The sequence below is a fragment of the Chanodichthys erythropterus genome, chromosome 1, assembly GCF_024489055.1.
Source record: "Chanodichthys erythropterus isolate Z2021 chromosome 1, ASM2448905v1, whole genome shotgun sequence".
Lineage (NCBI taxonomy): Eukaryota > Metazoa > Chordata > Actinopteri > Cypriniformes > Xenocyprididae > Chanodichthys > Chanodichthys erythropterus.
The window spans coordinates 943,342-968,462 of NC_090221.1; the positions used below are offsets into that span (position 1 = coordinate 943,342).

At 38.8% G+C, this 25,121-nt stretch overlaps 1 protein-coding gene across 1 annotated transcript in view; it reads right to left on the reverse strand.

The window, feature by feature from the left end:
• The window catches only part of LOC137019234 (NACHT, LRR and PYD domains-containing protein 12-like), a 92,962-nt gene extending 69,125 nt beyond the window's left edge, over positions 1–23,837 (reverse strand). Inside the window, exons 1-8 of the mRNA XM_067384484.1 lie at positions 23,786–23,837; positions 22,374–22,513; positions 21,526–21,600; positions 10,447–10,524; positions 9,057–9,155; positions 8,561–8,645; positions 2,128–2,323; positions 215–2,045 (exon numbers count right to left, since the gene is read on the reverse strand). Coding sequence (XP_067240585.1) covers positions 215–2,045; positions 2,128–2,323; positions 8,561–8,645; positions 9,057–9,155; positions 10,447–10,524; positions 21,526–21,600; positions 22,374–22,432 — 2,423 coding nt within the window. The 5' untranslated portion in view covers positions 22,433–22,513; positions 23,786–23,837. The remainder of the gene's footprint in view (positions 1–214; positions 2,046–2,127; positions 2,324–8,560; positions 8,646–9,056; positions 9,156–10,446; positions 10,525–21,525; positions 21,601–22,373; positions 22,514–23,785) is intronic.
• Between the last annotated feature and the right edge of the window lie 1,284 nt (positions 23,838–25,121).

Consider the following 25,121-nt stretch of genomic DNA (forward strand, 5'->3'; position numbering starts at 1 on the left):
TCATTTGTAAATCTCTCAATCATCTATGTAGTGCAATGAATTATGTTTGCCCCCCACTATTAAAATTACAGAACTAATACTATTCTTAAATCAAGCATTTAAAATATAATTTTATTGTGAGATATAGAGTAACAAATGATAATATAAACATTTAGTAGTCTGTAAATATCCTGGATGAGACCAAAACATGACAAAAAAATACGAATGGACTTACAGAGCTCTTCTGGAGGTTTTGATGACTGCCAATAATCTAATGAGACACTCGTCTGATTTCTTGAATTTCTGAAGCTCAAACTCCTCCAGCTCTTCCTCTGATGTCAACAACACAAAGACCAGAGCAGACCACTGGGCAGGTGAAAGGTCACCAGATGAGAGGCTTCCTTTGCTAAGGTGGGTCTGAATCTCTTTCACCAGAGTTTGGTCGTTCAGTTCATTCAAACAGTAGAACAGATTCATGGATCTCTCTGCCGACAGATTATATTCTAATTTCTGCTTGATGTACTGAACTATTTCCTTGTTGCTCTGGTCAGTGTCATCTTGCTGTGATAACAGACCCTGTAAGAGTCGTTGATTGGACTGGAGTGACAGACCGAGGAGGAAGCGAAGGAAAAGGTCCAGGTGTCCATTGTCACTTTCGAGCGCCTTGTCCACTGCAGTCTTGAGTAAATCAATCATGGTTTCATTTTTGTTTTCCTGTCCTGTTGACTCATGAATAAATACACTTGTCTTGTTGATGTCTAGAAACAGATGTGCATAAAGGGCTGCAATAAACTCTTGAATGCTCAAGTGAACAAAGCAGTACATGGTCCCAAAAATGATCCCCGTTTCCTCCATAAAGATCTGGGTACACATGCCTGAGTAAACTGATGCCTTATAGACGTCAATACCACAGGCTTCCAGGTCTGTGTCATAGAAGATCAGGTTGTTTCTTTCCAGCTGATGAAATGCCAGTTTCCCCAGTGAAAGGATGGCATCTTTATCCCAGGAAACATCTAGTGCATATTCTCCATCATACTTCCGGCGGCTCTGCTGGATCTGAAAGCGGAGAAAGTGTGTGTACATTTGTGTCAGAGTCTTGGGAGTGTCTTCAGTATTTGATTCTGGCTGTGTTTTAGAGAACTCATCAGCCTGATTGTTTTTCACATCATTATTTCTTTTCTCCTCCAGAATGTTCTGGAGAACAGTGGCTGAAATCCAGCAGAAGACTGGGATGTGGCACATGATAAAGAGACTCTTTGATTTTTTAACATGATCAATGATTGTGTTGGCCTGATTCTGATCCGTGAATCTTTTCTTGAAGTACTCTTCCTTTTGTGCATCATTGAATCCTCGTATCTCTGTCAGCCGGTCGATACAGTCAGGAGGAATCTTACTGGCAGCTGCTGGTCTGGTGGTGATCCAGATGAGAGCAGAAGGAAGCAGATTTCCCTTCATGAGGTTTGTTAGGAGAACATCCAGAGAGGCTGGTGACGATACATCACGCCATGTCTCATTACAATCAAACTTCAGAGGAAGGCGACATTCGTCCAATCCATCAAGGATGAACAGAACTTTGAATTGAATCCTTCTTGTAAAGTTCAGTCCTTTTGTCTCTGGGAAAAATTGAGTTATAAGGTCTTTAAAACTTACTTTTTCTTTCTCCTTTAAGTTCATCTCTCTGAATGGAAGAGGAAATAGGAAGCTGATATCTTGATTTTCTTTTCCTTCAGCCCAGTCCAGAACAAACTTTTGCACAGAGACTGATTTTCCAATGCCAGCGACTCCTTTTGTCAGTACAGTTCGGATCTCCTCATCTTGTTCAGGTGCTTCAAACAAATTTGTGCATTCAACCTGTGTCTCTTGAGATTCATGACGCCTGGAAGCAACTTCAATCTGTCTGACCTCATGTTCAGTATTGACCTGTTCACTGCCACCCTGAGTGATATAGAGATCTGTGTAGATGTTATTCAGAAGTATGGAGTCACCATGCTTTGCAATTCCTTCAAACACACGTTGATACTTCTTCCTTAGGTTACATTTTAGCTGATGAATGAAGAACAGCTCATCTAAACACAGGAACAAAGAATAGATAGTTTCAGTCTAAATTTTTTAGTCTGTCAATCTGACAGATGATCATGAGTCTCCAACCTTCTAGAGTATCAGCAGCTTCATCTTGCTTCATCTCTCTCAGGTAATGTAGTGTGAGATCAAGAGCTGCTGCTTTGGTACTGCATCTATTCTCATTAAAGTCCTTCACAAAGTATTGTGTGTTCTCTTTCTGTAATATTTTCTTAAACTTTTCTAATTCATTCTTCAGAAACGTGATTATTTTGGTCTCAAGATCCTGCAAACAAAGCAAGAAAAAAATAAGACAAAGAACAGCACAATTTAACCAGATCCACATCCATATTTGGTCAAAACTATTTATTTAGATATTGAACATATTTGTAAAAGAAACCAAATTAACATGTATTTTTTAAATTGATGTAATTTTTAACACACAAAAACAAATGTACTTTTACATTTTGATTATTATTTATGGGTCTTAAAAAAAAGTTTTCCTACCTTCAGTCTAAATTTAAAAACTGTTCGCTATTGGTGAGTCCCATGAATCTAATGCCCCTAAACAGACCATACTGAGTGCCGAAATTGATCAACATACTAATCGATGGCACAAACAGGGAGCGAGACCCAAAGGCACTTGAGATATCAGATTGTCATGAGTATCGCATATTAATGCAGTAGCATCCTCTACCCCAAACACTAGCTCCCTACCACTGCCAATACATCTGGAGAACAGATTTGAAGTGTTAATGAATGTGGGTGAGGAATCTTCAGACATGATGAATGTGGGTATGGAATCCCCAAGGACACAGATCAAATCAGCCAGCAGCTAACACCGATGCTAACTGCCGCTCAAGTTCGAGCAGACAGCGGCACTCAGCTCATAGAGCAGCTGAGCCTAGGACTCTGATAGTGGGTGACTCTTATCAGAAACATTAGCAGCAGGGATACAACTACATGCTGCCTTCCACAAGCAACAGTTTCTGATGTAAACAGGGAACTTAAGAGCATTCTGATGAAATATAAGACTGCAAATCGACTAATCATCCATGTGGGGAAGAATGATATTCGGAAGGAGCAGTCAGAACTCCTTAAAAGGGATTTCAATGAACTTTTTGAAATGCTTAGAAGACTAAAAGTTCAGTCATTCATCAGTGGACCACTCCCAGCAAGAGGAACAAATAGATTTACACGGTTGCTTGGGCTTAAAGGAACACTCCACTTTTTTTGAAAATAGGCTCATTTTCCAACTCCCCTAGAGTTAAACAGTTGAGTTTTACCATTTTCGAATCCATTCAGCCGATCTCCGGTTCTGGCGGTACCACTTTTAGCATAGCTTAGCATAGTTCATTGAATCTGATTAGACCGTTAGAATCGCGCTTAAAAATGACCAAAGAGTTTTGATATTTTTCCTATTTAAAACTTGACTCTTCTTTAGTTAAATCGTGTACTAAGACCGACGGAAAATAAAAAGTTGTGATTTTCTAGGCTGATATGGCTAGGAACTATACTCTCATTCTGGCGTAATAATCAAGGAACTTTGCTGCCGTTCCATGGGTGCAGCAGGCGCAATGATATTACGCAGCGCCCGTGAGCCCCTGCTTGCACAGGGAACGTGCCTTGCAACCATGGAGACGTTTGTGAGAGACGCTGCGTAATATCATTGCGCCTGCTGCAGCCATGATACGGCAGCAAAGTTCCTTGATTATTACGCCGGAATGAGAGTATAGTTCCTAGACATATTGGTGTAGAAAATCGCAACTTTTCATTTTCTGTCGGTCTTAGTACACGATTTAACTACAGAAGAGTCAAGTTTTAAATAGGAAAAATATCAAAACTCTTTGGTCATTTTTAAGCACGATGCTAACGGTCTAATCAGATTCAATGAACTATGCTAAGCTATGCTAAAAGTGGTACCGCCAGAACTGGAGATCGGCTGAATGGATTCGAAAACGGTAAAACTCAACTGTTTAACTCTAGGGGAGTTGGAAAATGAGCCTATTTTCAAAAAAAGTGGAGTGTTCCTTTAACATATGACTGCAAAAAACCTGCAACTTAAAAGGACTGAATTTCATCGACAACTTCAATCTGTTCTGGAGTCAGAGACAACTGTTCACTCATGATGGCCTGCACCCAAACAAACTGGGCTCAAGAGTGCTAAAGGACAATATCTATTTCTCCCTCCATCATCCTTCAGCAGTGTGTGCCAATCTGAATGGCACAAACACACCTGGACAGTGTACAACTGACCACAGGACTTCATTTCAGCATCTGAATGGACATGCGGTTGACACATCCCACAAGGTCAATGATAACACCACGCAGCCACAACAACCACTGCTCACGGGCACAATCCTGACTGAGCCCTGCCCACAGAGCTCACCGAGAGACAGTGACGTGTTAGAACTGCTCCAAGATTCAGCACCCAAGGACGACTTTTGGGAAAACAGCCAGGGAAGCCAGGACAACATATTACAGCCTCCGGCAACACCAGAGCAACAGCCCCTCTCACCGGACACATTATCCCTCTCTCCAGCATCACTTCTTCTGTGCTTCTCAGAGAAAATGGAGGAACTGGTGTATGCTGGAACCAAACTCTCCCACCCTTTTGCTGCAAGCCCCCAGATATCAACAAAAAAGCGTCAAGCCCCGAAACCACCAAATCCTGTGGGCCCAACTCGGCCACCCCCTCCTCCTGCGAGAGCTCTTCGGCCCCTGCCACAACGCCAGGGACCTCACCCTCCATCATCTGTTCTAGGTGAACCAAAAACAACCGATAACAGCCCTCAGTGATGTGTGTCGGGTCCCCGCTATGATAACAGTGACTTTGTCAAATGTTTACAGAACAAGCGGGAACCCAGTGTGCCTGCTGCTTTCTCTATTTCTGTTTTATTACGTGATAGAAAGCCTAAGGCCTTCTCAAACCATTTGGCAAACCCATTTACTCTGCTGCCTATTACACGTCAAACTAAGATTACTGTAGAGACAGAAAGTAAGACTGTTAAGTTATCACTTTTAAACTTCCGCTCACTTAAAAATAAATCACTTCTAGTCAATGACTTTATAACCACAAACAACCTAGATTTTATGCTTCTAAATGAAACATGGCTTGAAGACAGTTGCAGTTTAATAATCCTGAATGAAACAGCCCCTCCTAACTTTACTTTTATGAGTGTCTGCAGAGCTGTTAGGAGAGGTGGAGGTGTTGCTGCTCTATTTAAAGATGTCTATCAATGCAAGCAAGTGTCATTTGGTGATTACTTGTCTTTTGAATACTTGGGTATTGTGTTAAAAGGTGCTCCTCGCATTCTACTTATAGTTATTTACAGGCCTCCAAAATACTCTCCAGCCTTTGTGGAGGATTTACAGAACTGTTATCAGCAATTTCCTCTGAGTTTGACTGTTTTGCTATTACTGGGGACTTTAACATCCACATAGAAAATGCAGAATCCAATATGGCAAAAGAAATCATAAATTTTTTGAATACTTTTGATCTGACTCAACATGTACATGGACCTACACATAATCGGGGACACACTATAGATTTAATTATTAGTAAGGGTCTAAACATTTCATCCATTGTCATTAAGGATGTAGTGCTATCTGATCATTTCTGTATTTTCTTTGATAAATTGATCTCTCCAACTGTTGAAGCTAGATCCGTCTCGGTCAAAAAGCGATGCTTAAATGAGAATACTAGTGCACTGTTTATGAAGGCTATGTCTTTAACACCAAGCATATCTGCAGACTCTGTTGATTTTCACCTTGATTCTTTTAACTCAAAAGTACAGAATGTTATTGATAACATTGCTCCTGTGAAAGTCAGGAAGAAAAGTGGCAGACAAAAAGCACCGTGGAGAAACTCAACAGCAGTGCAAAATATGAAAAGACAATGCAGAAAAGCTGAGCGCATGTGGCGAAAGACAAAACTCGAAATCCATTATAACATCTATAAAAATATTCTTCATGCTTTCAATGTGGAACTAGGCAAATATTCTCAAATATTATAAACAGAAACTTAAACAACACCCACACTCTTTTTGCTACTGTAGAGAGACTAACAAACCCCCCAAGTCAGATTCCCTGTGAAATGCTCTCAGACAGCAAATGCTGTGAGTTTGCTTCCTTCTTCTCTGAGAAAATTAATAATATCAGAAAGGCGATCAGCACATCCTTGAGCGGCACTGGGGTAAAACAGATCAGATCACAACCTCAGAAAGCAGCTATTATGTCTGTTTTCGAAGCAATTGATGGTAACATTTTGGAAGAAACAGTACAGCACCTTAAAACATCAACCTGCGCCCTTGACACACTTCCCACATCTTTTTTCAAAAGCGTGTTTAACTGTTTAGAAGCAGATCTCCTAGAAATGGTAAACGCCTCACTTCTCTCTGGGACTTTTCCAAAATCCCTGAAAACTGCAGTTGTTAAGCCCCTCCTGAAAAAGAGCAATCTGGATAACACCATATTGAGCAACTACAGACCAATCTCAAATCTTCCTTTCATAGGCAAGATCATTGAAAAAGTTGTTTTCAGTCAGCTGAACAAGTTCTTAAGCTTGAAAGGATATTTTGACAACTTTCAATCTGGTTTCCGACCACATCACAGCACAGAGACAGCGCTCATAAAGATAATAAATGATATTCGCCTAAACACAGATACAGGTAAATTATCAGTGCTGGTTCTTCTCGATCTCAGTGCTGCATTTGACACTGTCGATCACAACATACTTCTTGACAGGCTGGAAAACTGCAACCCAGCTTTCTGGGATGGTCCTTAAATGGTTCAGGTCATACTTAGAAGGGAAGAGGTTATTATGTGAGTATCGGTGACCACAAGTCTGAATGGACATCCATGACATGCGGAGTCCCTCAAGGTTCAATACTTGCACCCCTCCTGTTCAACCTATATATGCTGCACTTGAGCCAAATAATGAGAAAGAACCAAATTGCATATCACAGCTATGCAGATGACACCCAGATTTACCTAGCCCTATCACCTAACGACTACAGCCCCATTGACTCCCTGTGCCAGTGCATTGATGAAATTAAAAATTGGATGTGCCTAAACTTCCTTCAGTTAAACAAAGACAAAACTGAAGTCATTGCATTTGGAAACAAAGATGAAGTTCTCAAAGTGAACACGTACCTTCACTCTAGGGGTCAAACAACTAAAAATCAAGTCAGGAATCTTGGTGTGATTTTGGAGTCAGACCTGAGTTTCAGTAGCCATGTAAAGACAGTAACTAAATCAGCATATTATCATCTCAAAAATACTGCAAGAATTAGATGCTTTGTCTCCAGTCAAGACTTAGAGAAACTTGTTCATGCTTTCATCACCAGCCGGGTGGAATTTTGTAATGGGCTCCTCACTGGCCTTCCCAAAAAGACCATAAGACAGCTGCAGCTCGTACAGAACGCTGCTGCCAGGATTCTGAGCAGAACCCGAAAACATGAACACATCACACCAGTCCTCAGGTCCTTGCACTGGCTTCCAGTTGCATTTAGAATTGATTTTAAAGTACTGTTACTTGTTTATAAATCACTCAATGGTCTAGGACCTCAATACATTGCAGATATGCTCATAGAATATAAACCTAACAGATCACTCAGATCATCAGGATCAAGTCATTTAGAAATACCAAGGGTTCACTCAAAGCAAGGAGAGTATGCTTTTAGCTGTTACGCCAGCCGCAGCTGGAACCAGCTTCCAGAAGAGATCAGGTGTGCTCCAACAGTAGCCACATTCAAATCCAGACTCAAAACACATCTTTTTACCTATGCATTTGCTGATAGAGCACTGTGCTATGTCCGAACTGTTTGTATTTTATTTTATACGTATTATCTTTTTATTCTTTTAATTCCTTTTTCTGTTTTTATTTCATTTTTAATGTATTTTATATCTTTTATGTATCATCTTGTTATTCTGACTTTTAATGCATTTTAAATATTGCTGTCTAGTTGAAAAAGATGTGAGAATCAGGAAGAAAGCATTTGTGATCAGGTTAAAATTTGGTAAATTTGGATAAGGGGACAAACCATGGGGAAATTTGAGCTGTAGTGCATGGTTAAGATATCTCTGGATTACAGTCAGGACACTTTCCAAAGGGGGAAATTTCCAAAGGGGAAATTTGAACTGCGTTGAACTGCAAAAGATATCTCCGGAAGGGGGATTAGGGCTGTGTGGTGCAGTTTGAGGTGTCTTGGCAAAAGGGGAGATTGAAACTTTGTTTATCAGTTTGAAGTGCCTTAACAGGTAGCAGTCCTGTCATGTGAGGAAGATCCATTCAGATCTGCTCTGATGGATAGATCCGTTTAGATCCACTCTGACGGACAACAACAACAACAAAAAACTCCCTAAGACTTCCTAGCTCATCCATCCAGATAGCAAAATTTCTCTGTTTTTACTGTTATTTCTATTCATTATGTTCTATTTTTATTATTCTTCTTTATGTAAAGCACTTTGAATTACCATTGTGTATGAAATGTGCTATACAAATAAAATTGCCTTGCCTTACCTGGAAGATCTCTATGAGTTGTTCATTGAAATTCTTGTGTTTCCTGTGAGTCTGAACATCTGAGTCTGATGTCTTCCATTGAACCCTTTTAGCCAATAAAATAAAATACTGCATTTTCAGACAAAATATTATTATTGTTTTTAACAGAAAAGAAAACATGAGCTATTTAAAATGTATGCTGTTAAAGTGTAGGATCTATTTTAGTATATATAGTGAATTCTGCACTAACAATAGGCATTTTAATATGTTGTGCAGCAGTTATGTCAGCACACTAAAATAAATGGCTTTCACAAGAAACAGAATTATAAATAATAATAAAAATCTTCAAATTTCAATCTTGTTGCTGATGCTCCCTTTAGGTTTTTATATCACTGCTGATTATAAATTTATAATTTTAAACAAAAATGTTTCAAAATAAATATTTGCTGACAATATTCATAATATAAAATATTCACACAGTCTATGTGTGTCCAACAATAAGAAACTCATGAAATACCTTTTGTTAGTTGATGGTTTTCTCTCACTGAAGTTTGGTAATTCACCTTTTGAACAGTCACTCTTCACAGACACAGAGCTGAATACATGTGAGTCTGACCTTTGAAAGGGTTTAATGTGGCAAATAATAATTAAATGCAGCATAGCTGCACTATACTAACTGTGTATCACACACAGTTTCTGCCAATCTCATGTTAATCTTGAGTACTTATAAAGTAGTAGTGCATCCTTCATATCTCCAAACAGTATTTAGTTTCATCATATTTATAAAAGATACATACGCTTTACTGAGTATTTCTGAAAACAGCCGAGCGCCCGGAGGCGTGTCGTGCGAGCAGAGTTAAAGAGTGTCGAGCACGCTCAGCTTTTGCATACAATCGTCTGCAAGCTATCAATGGTCAGCTAAACAAATATATTTAAACACACACAATTCACCATTGCATTATGCCTGGATAACTTTTGAATATTATAATGAATATAGTGTATAGTGAATAATGAATAATGAATTTATGAATTCACCACATTTGTGTTGTTTACATTACATGCACTTAGGCGCCTATTGCCAACAAAACAGACATTTGATGCAATCTTACTCGCCACCTGCAGTTCCGACTCATGACCAGGATCATTATTGCTGTGACCACTCCATATTTCAGTTTCAAACAATCAGTAAATCCAGCATAGAACTGGGCCTTGTTTATAAAACCAAAAGCGCCGATCCTGAGGGCACGAGTAGCCACGGAAAAACACAAGATATTCTCTATTCATTTTAACCAATAAAAAAGTCTATCAGTTCTATCTATCTCTAGCTCTATCAGTTCTGTCTTACAAGATCTATCAGTTTCTATGGTTATTTTAATAAATGTCGAGAGCACATCAATGTAATGTGTGAGCAGAAAACTCAGCTCCACTTAACACTGGGTTCTTTGGGAAGCAAGGTTATCTTTCCCTCAGAACCAAAAACAGATTTCTTTAGTGACATTATTTGTGCAGTCCTGTGACCTGTGCAGCGCTGCCGACAACTTCGGAAAAGCCGAATGCGCAATGATGGGCGTGCCCTTGCTCTCTTGCTCTGGTCGACGTGTGCGCACGCCCTTCTGGGAAAAGTGCCAGTACAAGGAATTTTGACATTTTTGACATCAACCAGGCACATACTCGAAAAAAAGATCCCGAATCCTGTAAGGATTTGGAAGAGAATTTTTGGCACAGAAATACTCTGTCATTCGTGTTTTGAAACTTTGGCCTTGTTTAGAAAGAGAATCCAACTCTTTAAAAGTGTAAATAATTCAGAATACATGAAATAGCATTATACCCCCCCCCTCCCTTTAAGTAGCTGATGACACACCAAGACTAAATAAGTAAATGGGTTTTACAAAAAACACATGAAATACCTTTTGTTATTTGATGGTTTTCTCTCACTGAATTTTGATCCTTCAGCTTTTGACCAGTAATTCTTCAGAGACTCAAAGCTGGAAACGTGAACAGAAAGATAAAACACTTTATAACAGGAGATACTTCAGTCTCATAATTAAATGCAGTATAGACACACTTTTGTCCATCTATGACTGAAGATGGATAGAAGGACATAATTCATGTTTGGGTTATAAGATCGTTTGTTCCTGTCTGCTGCTGCCTGCTCGATTGCTCCTGTAACTCTGTATAGCTTTGTTTTGAATGCTATACAGAAAGTCAAAGGGGGAGGTGTTACTGTAATTTATAGTAATATTTACAGTATTACTCAGTAAGTCTTTCAAATATAATTCCTTTGAAGTGATGGTACTTTATGTAACGTCATGTAAGTTGACATTTGTACTGGCTACTGTATACAGGCCACCAGGTCACCATACAGACTTTATCAAAGAATTTGCTGATTTTCTATCAGAGTTAGTACTAGCTGCGGATAAAGTCCTTGTTGTTGGTGATTTTAATATCCTTGTAGATAATGAAAAAGATGCATTGGGATTGGCATTTACAGACATTCTAAACTCTATTGGTGTTAAACAACATGTGTCAGGACCCACTCATTATCGTAATCATATTTTTAGATCTAATATTGTCACATGGAATCGATATTGATGCAGTTGAAATTCTGCTGCAGAGTGACAACATCTCAGATCATTATCTAGTATTGTGTATGCTACATTTAGCCAAGGCTGCTAAACTCCCTCCCTGCTACAAATATGGTAGAACCATCACTTCTATCACTAAAGATCGCTTTATAAATAATCTTCCTCATCAGTTTCATTGCCTTAGCATACCAGACAGCTTAGAAGACCTCGATGTTGCAACATTAACTATGCACCGATTCAGTGGCTGCTGGCCCTTTAAATCTCATTCTCCCTGCGCATCAAGCTCGCGACACTATAATACATTAGATAAACAAAGTTCACACAGCTAATATAACCCTCAAATGGATCTTTACAAGATGTTCGTCATGTATGCTGCATGCATGCTTCAGGTCATGCGAGTATAGTATTTATTTGGGTGTTTATATTTGATTCTGAATGAGTTTGATAGTACTCCGTGGCTAAAGCTAACATTACACACTGTTGGAGAGATTTATAAAGAATGAAGTTGTGTTTATGAATTATACAGACTGCAATTGTTTAAAAATGAAAATAGTGACGGCTCGTCTCCGTGAATACAGTAAGAAACGATGATAACTTTAACCAACAGTAGCCTACATTAGCAACATGCAAACGAAACATTTAGAAAGACAATTTACAAAATATCACTAAAAATATCATGATATCATGGATCATGTCAGTTATTATCGCTCCATCTGCTTTTTTTCGCTGTTGTTATTGCTTGCTTACCTAGTCTGATGATTCAGCTGTGCACATCCAGACGTTACTGGCTGCCCTTGTCTAATGCCTTTCATAATGTTGGGAACATGGGCTGGCATATGTAAATAATGGGGGCGTACACCCCGACTGTTACGTAACAGTCTGTGTTATGTTGAGATTCGCCCGTTTTCCGGAGGTCTTTTAAACAAATGAGATTTATATAAGAAGGAGGAAACAATGGAGTCTTTTCCATGTACTGAACTCTTGTTATTCAACTATGCCAAGGTAAATTCAATTTTTAATTCTAGGGCACCTTTAAGGAAATTAATCCAAAGCCATGGTACAACCAGCATACTCTGGTCCTTAAGGGAGCAGCTAGAAAAATGGGGCACAGCTGAAAGAAAACAAAACTAGAAGTTTTCACAAGATTGACAATGATATGACTACAGTATGATGTCAGACAGTGCATTGTAGTGTCCCTGAGGAAAAATTCAATTAATTCGCTGCTTTAAGAGAGGATGAATTGTCTAAACTCGTTAAATCATCAAAATCAACAACATGTATGTTAGACCCTATACCGACTAAGCTATTGAAAGAGATGCTTCCAGAGGTCATAGTCAATTACAGGCCGATCTCATTTTTCTGTCAAAAATACTAGAAAAGTTTCAGTTTCATCATAACTATGTTCCTTTTTAGAACGAAATAATATCTATGAGGATTTCCAGTCAGGATTTAGACCAGGGGTCTCAAACTCAAATTGGCCTGGGGCCGTTGCTGTGATTGACACCACACAGGAGGGCCATTTTAATATTCAAGCACAAGAAAGTGCACAATTTATGAAAATTTACTTTTCTTTGCATTATTTCTTATTTACTTCAAATTTCATTTCTAAAATATTTTCTTAAAAAAAAAAAAAAAAATGTAAACAGCAGTGTTTCTATCATTGTTACATACAGTTTTAACAGTTATTGCAAATATTTTCCCTTAATTTTAGAACAACACTGTACTGAACAAATGCAATCCCTGAATATATCTGTACACAATTCTATTTCTTACCAGACACCTGGCAGCGCTTCTGCTCACACAGCTGAGCCACATTTGTCCAAGATGCCGTTTGACGCGCATCGGACTCGTTTCAGTGGTTTAAATCAACGCTCGCGACTTGCGCGAGTGCTTTTATTGTAATTTTGGCAAGCACGCTCACAATAGAAGCGGCGCGGTCGTGATGCACATGTGGTGCGGTGCGCTCATTTTTCCAGGCGCGCTACCCTTTTGTCAAAAAATTATATCAACAATTAAGTCGGCTACCTGACAGTGTCCAGAAGATGATCATCAAGAGCCTCTACAGTGAGGGTAAGCCACAGAGGGTCACTGCTGAAAGAGCTGTTCAGAGTGATGTGCCAAAGCGTATTCATGGAAAGATGACTGGAAGGAAAATGTGTGGTAGGAAAAGGTGTACAAGCGAAAGGAACGACCACAGGCTTGAGAAGATTGTCAGGTGAAGCCGATTTAATAACTCAGGAGAGCTTCAGGAGGAGTGGACTGAAGCTGGAGTCAGAGCATCAAGAGCCACCACACACAGGCAACTTCAGGAAATGGGCTACAACTGTCACATTCAGGTACCAAACCACCTCTGAACCAAAGACAATGTCAGAAGTGTCTTACCTGGGCTAAGGAGGAGAAGATCTGGACACTCAGTGGTCCAAAGTCCTCTTTTCAGATGAAAGTAAATTTTGCATTTCATTTGGAAATCAAGGTCCCAGAGTCTGGAGGAAGAGTGGAGAGGCACAGAAACCATGTTGCTTGAAGTTCAGTTTGAAGTTTAAACAGTCAGTGATGATTTGGGCTGCATGTCATCTGCTGGTGTTGGTCCACTGTGTTTTCTGAAGTCCACAGTCAACGCAGCCATCTACCAGGACATTTCAGAGCACTTCATGCTTCCTTTTGCTGACAAGCTTTATGGAGATGCTGATTTCATTTTCCAGCAGGATTTGTACCAAAAGCTGGTTCAATGTCCATGGTGTTACTGTGCTTGATTGGACAGCAAACTCACCTGACCTGAACCCCACAGAGAATCTATGAGAGGAAGATGAGAGACACCAGACCCAACAATGCAGATGAGCTGAAGGCCACTATCAAAGCAACCTGGGCTTCATTACACCTGAGCAGATGCAAGGACTAAAAATAATTTTTTCTTTTGCTGAAACTTCGTTATCATGGAGAGCGCAGTTCATGGTTCCATAGCAACAACAGACGCCACGGGAGCACAAGCGTCTTGGGAAAGGAGGAGAAAGTGGCGCGGCCGCACATGTGACGCGATATCTGTGAATAGCCCCTTAGAACGGCGATTTTTTCTTTGCATGTGGAATATGGTATGAGACAACTAGAGAATAATACAAATAATAATAATTTAGCGGGCCGGATTATGTTTTATTTTTGAGATCAGTTACGGGCCGTGTGGAGGGGGAAGGCGGGCCGTAATTGGCCCACAGGCCTGCAGTTTGAAACCACTGATTTAGACCGTACCATAGTACTGAGACTGCTCTCATTAGAGTTATTAATGATTTGCTCTTATCAGATCGTGGTTGTATCTCTCTATTAGTGTTACTGGATCTTAGTGCTGCATTTGACACTTTTGATCACAATATTCCTTTAAATAGACTCGAAAATGATGTTGGCATTAGTGGAATTGCATTGGCATGGTTCAAATCATACTTATCTGACCGTTATCAGTTTGTAGTAGTAAACAAAGAGATGTAATGCTTTACTGTGTGGTTGTTCCGCTCACTTGATAAATAAACTACAGCTCGATTTTAAAATCTTGCTAATTACTTACAAAGCACTAAATGGTATAGCTCCCTAGTACCTAAGCGAGCTCTTAATGCATTATAGTCCTTCACGTTTATTGCGATCTCAGAATTCAGGCCAGCTGATAATACCTAGAATATCAAAATCAACCACAGGCAGTAGATCCTTCTCCTATTTGGCTCCTAAACTCTGGAACAATCTTCCTAGCATTGTTCGGGAAGCAGACACACTCTGTCAGTTTAAATCTAGACTAAGGCTACGTTTACACGTGGGCCGCTATTTTCATAAACGGACATTTCAACCTCTCCGGTTTCAAAAATAACATCGTGCACACATGTCAGTTTTCAGAAAAATGTTAATTTACACGTACCCGTGTATATATGCCGTCAAAAGCATGCCAAACCTGTAGGTGGCGGTGTAACGAGAAGCTCAAGCCCACGTAAGCCAATCAGAATCCAGAAAATAGCAACGAATAATACATGAGTAGTGTTTGCACCAACATAAATGCATAAATAGCAATGAATAACACACGAGAACAGTTTGCACCAACATGAATGCGACTGCTACTCTGAACGCTTCCATGATCACATGTAAACATAGGTCGCACTTTTGACGTAGGCGCGAGCTCTGGCGCATACTGTGACGTTGGCTGTTTAAACACCCGTTTGTCTCAGTTTACATACAAACGTGCAGACGAAGATTTTCAAAATCTCCATTCTGGCCGGAGTTTTTAGAAAGACTCGTTTTCAGAGGCAAATTCTCCGTTTGCGTATAAACGAAGGGCGCAAACGAAGGGAAATGTCTCCGTTTTTCAAAATAACCATGTACGTGTAAACAGGGCCTAAAAACGCATCTCTTTAACCTGGCAAACACATAACACATTATAAATTTATATTTTTCAAATCCATTAAAGGATTGTTAGGTTGCATAAATTAGTTCAGCCGGAACCGGGAACACTTCCTATAACACCAGATGTACTCTTTACATCAGAAGAAGAATGGCATCTACGCTAATATTAGTCTTTCTGTTTATCCCGAGGTTTACCGTAGTCAACCGGATCCGGGCCGTATCCAGCTGAGATCAAGGACCTGCGTCTTGACACAACCACAACACAGCCCTGAAGTGTCAGTTTGTTCCTCAACAAACAGTCCATACCAGCGTGATGAATACAATCCTCAACTGGATTTAACTGGAATAAATACTTTGATTGTTGCGATCCTATCAGACTCATGATAGCAACCTGAATCATAACAAAGCACTGTTCGCCAGAGGTGAACTGGCCCCCCGACTAAGCCTGGTTTCTCCCAAGGTTTTTTCTCCATTTTAACACCTGTTTGCCACCTGATGTCACCTGTTGGAGTTCAGGTTCCTTGCCGCTGTCGATTTTGGCTTGCTTAGTTGGGGACACTTGACATTTGCTATTCAACAGTGTTTTGATGCATTGTATGCAAACTGAACAGAGCTCGACAATGACATCACTGTTTACTCCAGTGCTGATATAGATAAATGAACTAAATTAATAACTATTGATTCTCACATCGGAATGAATCAATACTGAATTTACTTAAGATGGATACTGACACCATTCTTTAAGAGCTGCTGTGCAGCCAAAATTATATGGGCAATTCCAGCATTATGGACGTGACATTTGGAGTCATAACTTGAAATATAAACCCTCAAAGAATGCATTTAATAGCAACATATTGAACCTTCTATTTGTATATTCATAATCCCTTACTAAAGGAGCCCAGACATTAGAAAAATGCCAGTCTATACAACTGTTTTATATTTTAGATGAGGGAAATATACAGCGTTACGGACGTGACAAAAAAAGTCACTAAGTTTTGGATGACAAAATATTTTTTAGGAATTCTGTGAATTACACAGCGCAAACCAAAAGTAATGCTACCCACCGAATGAAGAAGGGTTGGCTCTCCATAGAGCATAAAATAATTATTTTATTTTATTTTTTGTGTTCGCATTAATGAGGAAAAAACAACGACAAAAAAACAACAACTTTAAAATTGCTTTAAATCTTTAACACAGACCTCAAGCAAGCATTTAAACCACCACATATTGAAATCTGGGATATCAGTATGGTAAGACTCCACAATTTATCAACATTTTACTAAACTTTACACAACTTTATACTCTGTATTGCAAAAGGTTATAGATTAGACCTATTTATCATGTTGACAAGCGTGTGCGTTGTTCAAGAATCAATTTAGAGACCATGATTTTCCTTCAGAACTGCTTGCTAAAATACATTGACAAATATTAATGTTTATCATAAAGTAGTTTAAAATCGCATGTTTTCCCCAGAGTCAGGTGAACCGATTGACGTAGCCTACACTATTGCCAATCACAATCATGTCAGTTTTATGTTTTGTGTATGAATGATCACACGGTTTTCGGCTAGTTTTCACAGTTTAAAGCGGAGTCTTGAGTCAAAATGATAAAACTTTATTTCAAGTCAAAATTATTGCAATCTTACTATTTTTATTTTGTCAGCTTGATCGCGTGGATTGTGATCAATATACGCTAGGCTATTCATTTTTTTAACCAACAGGTAAAAACGCGACATCCCAATTCCTGAGGGAAATGTCCTATGAGACACAATGCTTTTCTATAAGTTGTACTGTATCATATAGGCCTACCTTTTGATGTTCATATGCGGACATACACGGTGCGAACTCTGATGGTGTGAAGATCGTATGTCCACGCACACGTCACGAGTGAAAATCTATCTGAAAATCGTAAGGACGAGGTGATATACGACACGATTTTTCGACCTGCCGATTTCCGAAGCAATTGCACAAAGGTCTGTCTGTCTGTGTCTGTGTGTGTGTGTGTGTGTGTGTGTGTGTGTGTGTGTGTGTGTGTGTGTGTGTGTGTGTGTGTGTGTGTGTGTGTGTGTGTGTGTGTGTGTGTGTGCGCGCTCAAATCAGAATAGCCTACCCAATTGATATGCTGGATAGAAAATAGGCCTATGTGAAATAAGTTTTTTGTTCCTCATCGACTATAGTTGTTCAAGCCATTAGTTGACTAATCACATTCAATTTCTTAAATACTGGAGAGCATATTATAATTAACATTTATATAGCACTCAAGCGCACGCATAAAGCTTGCCAAAGAACTGGCAAAAGAAATTATTATGAATATGAAAAAAAACAGCAAGGAGACATTTTAATTGTTTTTTAATAATCTAATGTTTTCTAAATCGGTGTCGGCTGCAAATATGAAGTTGACATTGTTGTCAAGATGAAGTTGACATTGCTGACTCTTATCTTCGCAGTGGATGTGCCTAGAGAATGCACATTTCATTCGGATTACAAGGCAAGGCAAGGCAATTTTATTTGTATAGCACATTTCATACACAATGGTAATTCAAAGTGCTTTACATAGAAAGAATAATAAAAATAGAACATAAGGAATAGAAATAACAGTAAAAACAGAGAATTTTGCTATCTGGATGGAAGAGCTAGGAAGTCTCAGGGAGTTTGTTGTTGTTGTTGTTGTCGTCCATCAGAGTTGGATCTAAACGGATCTATTCATCAGAGCAGATCAGAATTAATCTTCCTCATCCAACACTACTGCTACCTGCTAAGGCACTTCAAACTGATAAACAAAGTTTCAATCTCCCCTTTTGCCAAGACACCTCAAACTGCACCACACAGCCCTAATCCCCCTTCCGGAGATATCTTACCTATGGAACGCAGTTCAAATTTCCCCTTTGGAAATTTCCCCCTTTGGAAAGTGTCCTGACTGTAATCCAGAGATATCTTAACCATGCACCACAGTTTAAATTTCCCCATGGTTTGTCAAATTTACCAAATTTTAACCTAATCAATTTCTTCCTAATTCTCCCAGCTCTTTCAGCCAGACAGCAATAATGCATGATGACAAGATGATACATAAAAGATATAAAATACATTAAAAATTAAATAAAAACAGGAAAATGAATTAAAAGAATAAAAAGATAATACGTATAAAATAAAGTGCAAACAGTTCGGACATAGCACAGTGCTCTATCAGCAAATGCATAGGTAAAAAGATGTGTTTTGAGTCTGGATTTGAATGTGGCTACTGTTGGAGCACACCTGATCTCTTCTGGAAGCTGGTTCCAGCTGCGGCTGGTATAACAGCTAAAAGTAGACTCTCCTTGCTTTGAGTGAACCCTGGGTATTTCTAAATGACTTGATCCTGATGATCTGAGTGATCTGTTAGGTTTATATTCTATGAGCATATCTGCAATGTATTGAGGTCCTAGGCCATTGAGTGATTTATAAACAAGTAACAGTACTTTAAAATCAATTCTAAATGCAACTGGAAGCCAGTGCAAGGACCTGAGGACTGGTGTGATGTGTTCATGTTTTCGGGTTCTGCTCAGAATCCTGGCAGCAGCGTTCTGTACGAGCTGCAGCTGTCTTATGGTCTTTTTGGGAAGACCAGTGAGGAGCCCATTACAATAATCCACCCTGCTGGTGATGAAAGCATGAACAAGTTTCTCTAAGTCTTGACTGGAGACAAAGCACCTAATTCTTGCAATATTTTTGAGATGATAATATGCTGATTTAGTTATTGTCTTTACATGGCTACTGAAACTGAAAAGGTCTGACTCCAAGATCACACCAAGATTCTTGACTTGATTTTTAGTTGTTTGACCCCTAGAGTGAAAGTACATGTTCACTTTGAAAACTTCATCTTTGTTTCCAAACGCAATGACTTCAGTTTTGTCTTTGTTTAACTGAAGGAAGTTTAGACACATCCAATTTTTAATTTCATCAATGCACTGGCACAGGGAGTCAATGGGGCTGTAGTCGTTAGGTGATAGGGCTAGGTAAATCTGGGTGTCATCTGCATAGCTGTGATATGCAATTTGGTTCTTTCTCATTATTTGGCTCAGTGGCAGCATATATAGGTTGAACAGGAGCTACTCTCTGAACATTACATCATCAGAGAGTAGCCCATTTCTTTTCGTTTTGAATTATTTTGATTAAAAGAAGACATTTCAAGCTTTCTATAGATATATTTCTCATGACTGCTGCGTTTCAGTTCATTTAGCCTATAAGACGCGCTCCAGTTCAGGCGCCAGTGATCGCGCCCGCGCATCCATGAATATATTTGCTTCTTATTTATTAAGTCCAGGCAATTTGTTGATGAAACATTGATTCAGTTAAGATACAATTTTACAAAACGAAATTCACTTTAAAGAAAGGCTTTCTACAAAACAAAACTTAATGAAGTGATCAAAATCATGTCTGACTCACTCCATGTCTCCAGATGTATTGCGCATCTTATGATGTCTCATGTGGTTCACTTGTCTTAATCAAATAGGTGAAATTAAAAAACAACATTATAATAGGCATATTTAAACATAAATATGAAACTAAATAGGTTTTCTTTAATGGCTACCAACGTATAGTACAGTAGTGCAGAGAAATGTCATTTCGTGACCAAGAGCGGATCATGAGCCGAGTCGGATCAAGCATAGTTTATTTTTTAACCTGATAAATGTAGCTCTTGGGCAAACCACAGAAGAAGAAAAAGAAAAATGAAGATGACAGCACCACGGCGAATTTGAAAAGGAGGATAAACTCGCTGAACTTTGGGCGAGCGCTGATGTGTCAAGCAGTGTGTATATGACAGGGTCGTCCGAGATATTTTACAGCGGATCGTCCAAGAGCTACAGGTATCAGGTTAAAAATTATTCTTGATACATCTCGACTCATGATCCACTCTTGATCATGACATGAAATTTCTCTGTACTACTGTACAATACGTGTTGATAGCCATTTAAAAAAAAAACCTTTAGTTTCATATTTATGTTTAAATATGCCTATTATAATGTTATTTATTTTTTAATTTCATCTATTTGAATAAGACAAGTGAACAGCATGAGACATCATAAGATGTGCAATACATCTGGAGACATGGGTCAGACATGATTTTGATCACTTCAATAAGATTTTTTGTAGAAAGCCTTTCTTTAAAGTGAATTTCATTTTGTAAAAATTGTATCTTAATTTTAATCAATGTTTCATCAACAAATTGCCTGGATTTAATAAATAAGAAGCAACTTATAGACTAAATGAACTGAAACTCAGCGTATAGTCTGCTTGCCTCACAGACACGAGAAAAATATCTATAGAAAGCTTGAAATGTCTTCTTTTAATAGAAATAATTCAAAACGAAAAGAAATAGGCTACTCTCTGATGATGTAATCCGAATGAAAAGTGCATTCTCTAGGCACTTCCACTGCGAAGATGATAAGAGTCAGCAATGTCAACTTCATCTTTGCAGTCGACACTGATTTAGTAAACATTAAATTATTGAAAAACAATTAAAATGTCTCCTTGCAGTTTTTTTGTCAAATTCATAATCGTTTCTTTTGCCGATTCTTTATGACAAGCTTTATGTGTGCGCTTCAGTGCTATATAAATGCTAAATTTATTCTCTCCAGTATTTAAGAAATTGAATGTGAATAATCAACTAATTAATGAGATTAGTCAACTAATGGCTTGAAAAACTAGTCGATGAGAAAAAGAAGAAGAAAAAAAATCATTTCACATAGGCCTATTTTCTATCCAGCATGTCACAAAGGGTATTCTGATTTGAGCTCGCGCTCCCCTCGCATGCTCTCTCTCTCACACACACACACACTTTGTGCGATTGCTTCGGAAATCGGCAGGTCGAAAAATCGTGTCGTATATCACCTCGTCCGTACGATTTTCAGATAAACTCACTCGTGACGTGTGCGTGGACATACGAAATATAAATAAAGGTGACTTGACTTGACTATTTTTCATGGTGAATATATGCCTGGAGCTGATGGGACACCAAAAGTAAATGGGTATTAAAAAACACATGAAATACCTTTTGTTAGTTGATGGTTTTCTCTCACTGAATCTTGGTCCTTCTTTTGACCAGTCACTCTTCACAGACACAGAGCTGTAGATAAACACTGTTGACTGCAGTAACCAGATGACTAACATACAGGCTAATATATACGTAAAATACTAAAACTAAACTCTCCTCTAGTATCTGTAATACTGAATAATTTAACAATGTGCAGTAAATGAGAGTCTGAGAAATACATGAAAACCTTATCAATTTCTTATGTCTCTAAATTACTATTTCTTAATATCCACTGATTTAGATTGTAAAGAGTGATTATTTCAGGTGTTTATTCTTCATTTCCAGCTATTTGTTTTTTATTGTTCAATTTTAGTGATTCCCAGTGGCCATCAAGTGTGATGTTAAAATGATTTGTTCACAGTCACAAAACATCTACAGTCATGTAGAAGCTCTGTACTTTAGTTAGTTATTAACTGTGAAATTGTCTATAAAGCCCTGTTTGACATGTATATTTGACTTGTTCTAATTAAAGTTTCCACATTATTTACATTCACTATAAACTAAACGAGCTCCTTTAAACTAATGAAATACACTTTAATCAGGGTTTGTACAGGACTATATGGTACATTACACATATTTAACTGTGATAAATGTTCCTGCAAATTAAATATGAAACCAGTTTCAAGACATTTTTAACCTGCAGTAATCTAGAAACATTCATAGGAAGTTGTGAATAGTTTTGCACAGCATTAGACATGTCAACGGTGAGAGAAAACACTCCTTGTTGATCAGGCTGTTCTTTACAGGACAAACCTGAAACTCCAGTAGTGTTTAAAATGATTGTGTGAAAACAGACGCAGTCTTACCTCTGTTTCTCTGAGAGACTCATCTTAGAGAGAGAGTCCTTTCCTCGCTCCTCTGACATTACTGCAGATAAACTGACACTGAAAACAGCTCAGCTCTGGTGTCTCTGTGTCGCTGAAGACCATCAGATGCTCAGCATGACCTGGATATGACAATGAGTGACTGAGATTAATATCAGGATACTTCAGAGGGAGAAATGATGAAAAATAATGACAAATGTTGAGGTAATAAAAAAATAAAATATTGTGTCTTTAAAATGACCATGAATTGTCATTCAATTTTCCATTGTTTTTGGTGAGAAACAGCCACAGTAATGTTATTTTAACATTTTCAACTCTAGTTCACAAGTATGGTAAAACATGAGGATATTTATGTTGCTTTATCATGGTATCCAATATCCACGTAAAACAGCATCCTGGGTAAAAACGTGTTAAGATTGGAATAACACCACGGTGAGCATAGACATTATAATAAAGTGTTTATTATAATGTCTATGACGGTGACAGTCATGCTGCCCAGAACATAGATCATGCAGAACAGACTATTTCAATTGTGCTGGATACCTTTTTCATGTTGGTTTTGACATTTTATTTTGATTAATACTGAATTACATGAATCAGGTAAATTATATAGGCGATTCAAAATGGCAAAACTTGACAAAAGTCCATTAGTTTGCATTCCTGGTTATTTTTATCAGTAGTTTAACATTTCTATCCTAAAACAGCTGTCAAATATGAAATGTTTAGTTTATCTCAACTTATCTCGCACTTTATCACCATTAACCGAAGCATCGCTGGAATTCCCGCTCAACAGCTTCTGTGAACATAAACTCCGCCTACTTTGATTTGATTGGTCATCTCAAATATTCTGACAGTGACGTCAGACCGCTGAGGCTCAGATGAGAAGATCTGGTGAGTGTAATATCCTTACAGCACTAAATTACAGTTAATATTATATTAGGCGATTATTTCACAACCTTTATTATATAAATTCACCTCAGAAAAATACCGACATACCTCCGGGAATCTCATGAATATTCATATATTCTCTGCCTTATGAAACTAAATCTCCAAACACTGGCCCGGATTCAAAACATTCTCTAACTGGAAAAACTGGATTGAGAGAATACTTCCGACTTCACATTATCAGAAAACAACATCCTAAAACTGGAAATAAACCTTTTTAGAAAAAGCATTATTAATTTCTACAAAATTAATGTCCATAAAACTGTTTTAGTAATTCCTGGCTGTTTCTTGATCGATTGTTATTCTTTTACAACAGGTATAAGTTATAACTTATGTTAGGCTATAACTGAACATATCATGTTAATAATCATAATCCTTATCACACAAACTCATATGAAATCCGTTCATATTCCTCAAATAACTGTAATGGTGTCAGTATTAAAGCTTACTTCAGCAGTACAGACGGTCTTGTCCTGCAGGAACAGAATCCAGAAGTCTGTGAAACACTTTCAGTTTGAGACTCACCTGTGCTCCTGTTTGTCACGTGATTTAATCTGTGGTTCATTACCGCCACTAGCTGGACAGAGTTTGAAGCAACAACATGATGCCTAAATGCTTGATGCTTGGGCAAAAAATGCCTCTGAAATTAATAAAATGATCCCAAAATTCAAGATATATAGGGGGGCAAAATAATGTCCCTGTATGGGTTCTTGCTTTAAATATTTATATAAAGCCTATATTTATATGTTTATAATTCAGGATATGCTGTTTTTCCAGACATCAGCACTATTGCAAACGTATGTAGAAGTATATAGAAGTGTGTGATGTGTCCAGTCCAGAGAAGTGTGATTATAATGCTGTAGAGGAGTCATTAGTTAGTGTTCAGAAGTCTAACGTCCTGTGGGAAGAAACTGTCTCTTATCCGGCTGATGCGGAACCAGATGCTGATGGAAGAGAGAGTCCATGTCTGGAGATCTGATGATCCTCTGAGGTTTCCTCACACACCTGCTGTAGATGTCCTGGAGGGAGGGAAGCTCACCTGCGACGATGTGACGGCTCAATCCAAACTTCCTCAGCCATCTCAGGAAGAAGAGGCTTCAGCACCGCCTCTGTGTGCTCCGACCATGTGAGGTCCTCGTGATGTGGACACCAGGGAATCTGAAGCGTCTGACCCGGTCCACCGTTGATGGTGATGGAGGTTTCTCTCTGTCTGTCTCCTGAAGTCCATCACTATCTCTGTGGTGTTTCTGACACTGAGGGAGAGGTTGTTCTCCTGCACCAATGTGTCAGTGTGTTCACCTCCTCCCTGTAGACCGTCTCATTATGATCAGTGATCAGTCCTACTGCAGTCGTGTCTTCAGTGAACCTGATGATGGCATTAGAGCTGTGTGTGGACATGCAGTCATGAGTGGTTATGGAAGCAAAAAAGTCTCAAAATTGACCAGTGCCTGAAGAAACAAGGTTTTGTCTGTAGTTAATTTCCTTAATTCAGTTTATCACTGAAATAACTCATTATTGCTGCTGCTAAAACACTCATCATGGTAAAACAAGCTCAGCATGTTCTTGCTCAGTTTCAGGTGCTGACATGCTCCTCGGCTGAGGCCATCTCTTCTTCACCCTCTCACACTGGGAATGATGGTCTGGATCTGGTTCTCATGGATCATGACCCTGAGCTTTACCTTCAAGACCTGCTGGCCTTACAGAGAGGGAATCTGCTCTCTACCTCCTGTGTTGTGTTGATCAACAGAGCTCTGACGCCTGGAGCTCCAGACCTTCTGGAGTACG